The 6,767-nt window shown below is 49.6% G+C and overlaps 1 protein-coding gene across 1 annotated transcript; it reads right to left on the bottom strand.

The window, feature by feature from the left end:
* Positions 1-436: 436 nt before the first annotated feature.
* On the bottom strand, positions 437-2,751 carry LOC110489582 (APC membrane recruitment protein 2-like). The gene has a single exon (XM_021562315.2). It carries the CDS (start codon positions 2,448-2,450, stop codon positions 504-506), a length of 1,947 nt encoding a protein of 648 aa, XP_021417990.2. The 5' UTR covers positions 2,451-2,751; the 3' UTR covers positions 437-503.
* Positions 2,752-6,767: the final 4,016 nt, after the last annotated feature.

Genomic DNA, 6,767 nt, shown 5'->3' with positions numbered 1-6,767 from the left:
CGTCCAGTGATGTTATACACACACGTCCAGTGATGTTGTACACACACGTCCAGTGATGTTGTACACACACGTCCAGTGATGTTGAACACACACGTCCAGTGACGTTGTACACACACGTCCAGTGATGTTGTACACACACGTCCAGTGATGTTATACACACACGTCCAGTGATGTTGTACACACACGTCCAGTGATGTTGTACACACACGTCCAGTGATGTTGAACACACACGTCCAGTGATGTTGAACACGCATGTCCAGTGATGTTGAACACTTATGTTCAGTGGTTACAGTATGTCAAACTTTCTTTGCCACCCAAAGTTTATTTAGTTTTGTTGTGACCCACTAGGATCCAATGGGAGTGTTGCTCAGAGCTCTTCTGTCTATCATTGTCTGATGCCTTCCACAACCCACCAGTCCAGCAATGTCTTACACATTAGACCAGTGATGGTGTACACAGGTTTAGTCCAAAGACACCATAGTTCATGGCTGCCTGGTCCAAAGCTACTTCCTGGGGGCTGGCCCTGGTGTAGCGTTGCCGGCCTTGTTCCCAGGGCGACGGACTGGCACCTTGGAGACAGGGATTCTGGTCCGGACTGGGGGAGGGGCATGGCTGGGTGTGTCAGAGGGAGGAGCAGTTGCGTGGACAGAGGAAAGAGCTGATTGGCTAACAGAGTGAGGGGGTGTGGTCTGTCTGACACTAAGAGGGATTTTGGACTCGCGGGGAAGGCTAGTGCTTCCCTTCATCGAGTGGAAAGAGGAAGAGGAGGAGGAGAAAGGAGGAGTAGTCCGGGCCAGAGGGCTGAGTTTGTACTCACATGCAGAGGTGGAAGGAGTACTCATCAGATCTTCTTCCTCTTCCTCGTCATCAGATCTTTCCAATTCCTCGTTGTAGAGGTCGTAGAGTGCATCGCCAGAGCAGCTGTCACACATTAGGCCAAGCCTCTGGTTCCGCAGGAAGCCGTTGTCAGGCGTTGCCGTGGGGGTTGCAGAGGGCGTATCCCAGTAGCCCTCATCCCTAAGAGCCGGGACATCCTGTTGGGGTGGGACTTCCTCCTTAGTCTCCTTCTCATTGGGCGAGGAGGTTTGGCAAGCGGCGTGAGTGGGGAGTTTAGTCACCCTTCCTCCCCCCACTACAGGGATCTTGCTGAGTCCCAGAGACTTGACCTGGGTGAATTTCCGCTCTGTACCCCTCAGGGGAGCCAGGTGAGAGTTGGATCGGAGGAAAGTGGGGGAGTTTTCTCCCCCAGAGGGGAGCATGTGCCAGAGCCCCTGCATGTCTGCGTCGTCCACCCCGTCAGGGCTGGCCATCTCCTCCCCACCCCCCATGTAGGCCACCACGCCGCTGCCAGAGGGCTGTTGAGTCGGGGCAGAGTGAGAGGGCATCAACCGTGCTCTGGCAGGGAGGGGGCCAGGGGTAGAGGCAGTAGCGGAGGTGGAGGTAGGGGTGGAAGGGGTGACATGGGTATTAATGGAGCTTCGTACTCCTCCTCCTCCTCCTCCTTCTCCACTACTAGTGCTACTGCTAGTAGCACTTCCTACTCCTCCTCCCCCGTTTCCTGCCCCCTCCTCCTCTGCGTCTGCGATGATGTCACCGCACCCCGTCAGTGAATCGAAGCTCTTGAGTGAAGTGACGTCAGTGAAGAGGACTGAACAGAGCCGGTCTACTGAGGGTTCGGAGGGGGGGTCACACTGATCCAGAGGGGGGATGGCCGTTACAGAGGCAATTGACGTTATGGGTTTTGAGTGGAGAACGGTGCGGAGAGGGGAGGGGGATGGCGTATAGAGCGATTCTGACAGGTTTGTCGTCAAGGCGATTGATTGCGTAAGTGGTGTCGTGGCGTTGTTGGAGGGAGAGGTTCCTGCCGATTCTGTGTTTTTCTCAGCCTCCGAGCTACCATGATCCTCCAGGGGCAGGCGGGGCTGGGGTTCGAAGGTCAGAGTGATGTCTTTCACTTCTTCTGTTAGAATCACTTCCCCCTCTCTCACCTCCGCTACCTCCCCCTCTCCCGCCATCACATTCTCCTTCCGCCGCCATTTCATACTACTGAAGAAGCCTTTTAAACCCCTCCCCCTTCTCCCAAACCCTGTATTCTCATTGACTCTCACACTTCCTCGTCTGAGCAGCGAAAAGAAGCTCAGTGATTTGCTGAGAGGCCTCACCTGTCCCGCCTCTGATATTCCGGACTCCTCCCCTCTCTGTCCGTCTGGTTCCAAGCTCGTTAGTCCATCATGCGTTTTACTCCTGACGAGCTCATTAGTATCCCCCACAGAATTCACATTCACAGAATTCCCGTTCCTGTTGACCCCTTTGTTCCTGAAAGAGAAGAATCCGGCCATTCCGGAGCGTCGTTTTCCAAACAGCTTGAAGGCTGCTTTGTTGATCTTCCCTGGCGGCTGGGGATCGCGTGGAGGTGGAGGAGGCTCAATGCATTCTGACTGAACCTCCATCTTCTAGCTATCACTCTATCCCTCTTTTGCTCTGGCTGTCTCTCTCTGTCTCTCTCACGCTCCCTCTGTCTCTCTCACTCACTCTCTGTCCTGCAGCTTGGTGTTCTCTCACTTCCTCACTGGTTCTGTCTGACGCTTGCCTGTTGGTTTTCCCTCCCTCTCCCTCTCTCTCGCTCTCTTTTTTTCTCACACACAAGGTGCTGCCCCTGACTGTATCCATGGCAACTGGTTGCGCTAAGCAGCTTTCCGTCAGCGTTGGCAGATTGCCCATGCCCCCCTCTCTCTCTCTCCATTCCCATCCCACCAGCACGATGGATCCCTCTCTTCTTTATTTGTCTATGTTCACACCCCAGATGTAATACTCCCATCACAGTGAGACAGAGAGAGAGAGAGAGAGAGAGAGAGAGAGACAGAGAGGAAGAGAGGAAGATATAGAGAGAGAGAGAGAGAGAGAGAGAGAGAGAGAGAGGAAGAGAGGAAGAGAGGAAGAGATAGAGAGAGAGAGATTGTCTTGTGCTGCACTGCTGTATATGGTTGTGTGTTTCTGGTTGTGTGTAGATTTTTGTGAGAGATTTCAAAGGTATGAAACAAATGAGCTTGTTTTTGCTTATGAATGTGTGACTGATACAGTACTTACACGATAATGTGTGTGTGTGTGTTTTCAGATTTAAAAGATTTAAATAAACAAAACTAAGCCTCTCAAATCCCACTTAGATGAGAGGATTCAGTTATGTCGTTTTTTTCAATGTGTGTGTGTGTGTGTGTGTGTGTGTGTGAGAGAGAGAGAGATGTAGGATTTGAGCAGATCTGCTGATCAGCGGTATCTAGAGGATAAAGTAGATTTAGAGAAATATTCCAGCCTAGCTAATGTTCTTAACACACACACACACACACACACTCACACACACACGCCTCTGTGCATAGCATATTACCCAATCCTCTCTCAACAATTGTCTGTTTCTTCCACTCATTCTGCTTCGTTCTCTCACTTTCAACAAATGTGTTTCTTCCACAGATTCTGTTTCATTCTCTCACTTTCAACAAATGTGTTTCTTCCACAGATTCTGTTTCATTCTCTCACTTCAACAAATGTGTTTCTTCCACAGATTCTGTTTCATTCTCTCACTTCAACAAATGTGTTTCTTCCACAGATTCTGTTTCATTCTCTCACTTCAACAAATGTGTTTCTTCCACAGATTCTAAGTCATCCAGCTGAGCTCTGTGGGTATTATTTTTCTATTCCTCCCCATCTCCCCGGGCGCCGAAGACGTGGGTGTCGATTAAGGCAGCCCCCCCGCACCTCTCCGATTCAGAGGGGTTGGGTTAAATACGGAAGACACATTTCAGTTGAATGCATTCAGTTGTACAACTGACTAGGTATCCCCCTTACCCTTCCCCTAAGCACCTGACCTACTTTCAGCGTCTCTCTCTTCCCTTCTCCATCATCTCCTCTCTTCTTTCCTTCTTCTTTGAGGCAAAGGACCCCTTTTCCACCTCATTGCTATCAGACAATGTCTGCATTCACACACACACACACACACACACACACACACACACACGAGAGCTGACCTAGGCCTGCCTGGAGAGCATGTTACCAGGTCAAGTCGTCTGTCTGCCAAGAGGCCATGTTACCAGGTCAAGTCATCTGTCTGCCTGGAGAGCATGTTACCAGGTCAAGTCGTCTGTCTGCCTGGAGGCCATGTTACCAGGTCAAGTCGTCTGTCTGCCATGTTACCAGGTCAAGTCGTCTGTCTGCCATGTTACCAGGTCAAGTCTTCTGTCTGCCATGTTACCAGGTCAAGTCATCTGTCTGCCTGGAGGCCATGTTACCAGGTCAAGTCATCTGTCTGCCTGGAGGCCATGTTACCAGGTCAAGTCATCTGTCTGCCATGTTACCAGGTCAAGTCATCTGTCTGCCATGTTACCAGGTCAAGTCGTCTGTCTGCCTGGAGGCCATGTTACCAGGTCAAGTCGTCTGTCTGCCATGTTACCAGGTCAAGTCGTCTGTCTGCCTGGAGGCCATGTTACCAGGTCAAGTCGTCTGTCTGCCATGTTACCAGGTCAAGTCGTCTGTCTGCCTGGAGGCCATGTTACCAGGTCAAGTCGTCTGTCTGCCTGGAGGCCATGTTACCAGGTCAAGTCGTCTATCTGCCTGGAGGCCATGTTACCAGGTCAAGTCATCTGTCTGCCTGGAGGCCATGTTACCAGGTCAAGTCGTCTGTCTGCCTGGAGGCCATGTTACCAGGTCAAGTCGTCTGTCTGCCTGGAGGCCATGTTACCAGGTCAAGTCGTCTGTCTGCCATGTTACCAGGTCAAGTCATCTGTCTGCCATGTTACCAGGTCAAGTCGTCTGTCTGCCTGGAGGCCATGTTACCAGGTCAAGTCATCTGTCTGCCTGGAGGCCATGTTACCAGGTCAACTCCGGTTTACTGTCTGTTTGTCTTTCTGGAACAGGAACATTGAGACACACACATGAAAGGTGATATTTCCATGGTTGAACTGAACCAACGTTGTGGTATACAGTTCATGTGATTCAGAAAATACTATGTTCCTCCCTGTCATTGAGTGTTTTGTCACAGGCCCCCTGGGTAGGTCTCGTCACTACATGGGACAGTTAGAGGACATTATAGAGTGTTACTGTGTGGTGTGTGTGCGAGCGAGAGAGAGAGAGAGAGAGAGACAATGTACTCAGACCAAAGACTCAATCCATTGATGGGCTGAAGTACAGTGGAGTGGTTGGTATGGTAATGGTTGTTGGATGGATCAGGGCAATGAACCTGTTATTGATATCGAACTTTGTTTAACCTTTATTTAACTAGGCAGGTCAGTTACAAACAAGTTCTTATTTACAATGACGGCCTACCGGGGGAACAGTTGGTTAATTGCCTTGTTCAGGGGCAGAACAATAGATTTTTAAACCTTGTCAGCTCAGGGATTCAATCCAGCAACCTTTCGATTACTGGCCCAACACTCTAACCACTAAGCTACCTGCCGCCCCAAAACCTTATTAGACAGACATCTGTCCAAGGACATATTTGAGGGATTTAACAGGTCATGTCCTCCACTCTGAAAGGTGAACTATACACTATGTACAACCTTTCTTCTAATGTGAATTAAGAACACACACACACATGTGCATGCAGACAGAAAACACACTGGTCACCCCTCTGTAGCCCCAGGTGTCCTGTAATGAGGATTGTGGGGGGAGTAGGGGCTCCGAGAGGACCATCTCCCCAGTGTGTCTGGGGCAGGATTAGACTAAACCTGTGTGTACTCCCCCAGGATTACTCCTTGTGTTATGTAGTTCCTGTAATGAACAGAGAGCAGCTTTACATCTAATGAACTGGCAGAGACTCTCCCCACACTGTAACATGATAAGTACACACACACACACATACAGTGCACTCGAAAAGTATTCAAACCCCTGAACTTTTTCCACATTTTGCTACATCCTTGTTCTAAAATGGATTCCATTTTTTTTTCTCAATCTACAAATCATACCCAATTATGAGACAGAAAATAACTGTTCTAGAAGTGTTCTAATGTATTAAAAACAAAAACTGAAATATCACATTTCTATAAGTATTATAAGACCCATTACTCAGTACTTTGTGGAAGCACCTTTGGCAGCGATTTCAGCCTCGAGTCTTCTTGGGTATGACAATACAAGCTTGGCACACGTGTATATGGGGAGTTTCTCCCATTCTTCTCTGCAGATCATCTCAAGCTTCATCAGGATGGAAGGGGAGTGTCTCTGCAATTATTTTTTTCAGGTCTCACCAGAGATGTTCGATTGGATTCAAGTCCGGGCTCTGGCTGGGCCACGCAAGGACATTCAGAGACTTGTCCCAAAGTTGGCTTGGCTGTGTGCCAGGGTTGTTGTCCTGTGAGAAGGTGAACCTTCACCCCAGTCTGAAATCCTGAGTGCTCTGGAGCAGGTTTTCATCAAGGATCTCGCTGTACTTTACGCCATTTATCTTTCCCTCTATCCTGACTAGTATTCAAGTCCCGCCCGCTGAAAAACATCCCCACAGCTTGATGCTGCCACCACCATGCTTCACCATAGGAATGGTGCCATGTTTCTTCCAGATGTGACAGTTTGCATTCAGACCAGAGAATCTTGTTTCTCATGGGTGCCTTTTGGCAAACTTCAAGCGGGCTGTCATGCGCCTTTTACTGAGGAGTGGGTTCTGTCTGGGCACTAGTCCATAAAGGACTGATTGGTGGAGTGCTGCAGAGATGGTTGTCCTTCTGGAAGGTTCTCCCATCTCCACAGAATAACTCTGGAAATCTGTCAAGAGTTACCATCGGGTTCTT

The sequence above is a fragment of the Oncorhynchus mykiss genome, chromosome 15 (genome assembly GCF_013265735.2).
Source record: "Oncorhynchus mykiss isolate Arlee chromosome 15, USDA_OmykA_1.1, whole genome shotgun sequence".
Classification (NCBI taxonomy): Eukaryota; Metazoa; Chordata; class Actinopteri; order Salmoniformes; family Salmonidae; genus Oncorhynchus; species Oncorhynchus mykiss.
The sequence above is the reverse complement of the archived record's forward strand: the minus strand, read 5'-3'. Positions and strand labels throughout refer to the sequence as shown.

Bases quoted from the DNA above. Each gene is read 5' to 3' on its own strand.
- LOC110489582 (XM_021562315.2), bottom strand. From the start codon at position 2,450: ATGGAGGTTCAGTCAGAATGCATTGAGCCTCCTCCACCTCCACGCGAT.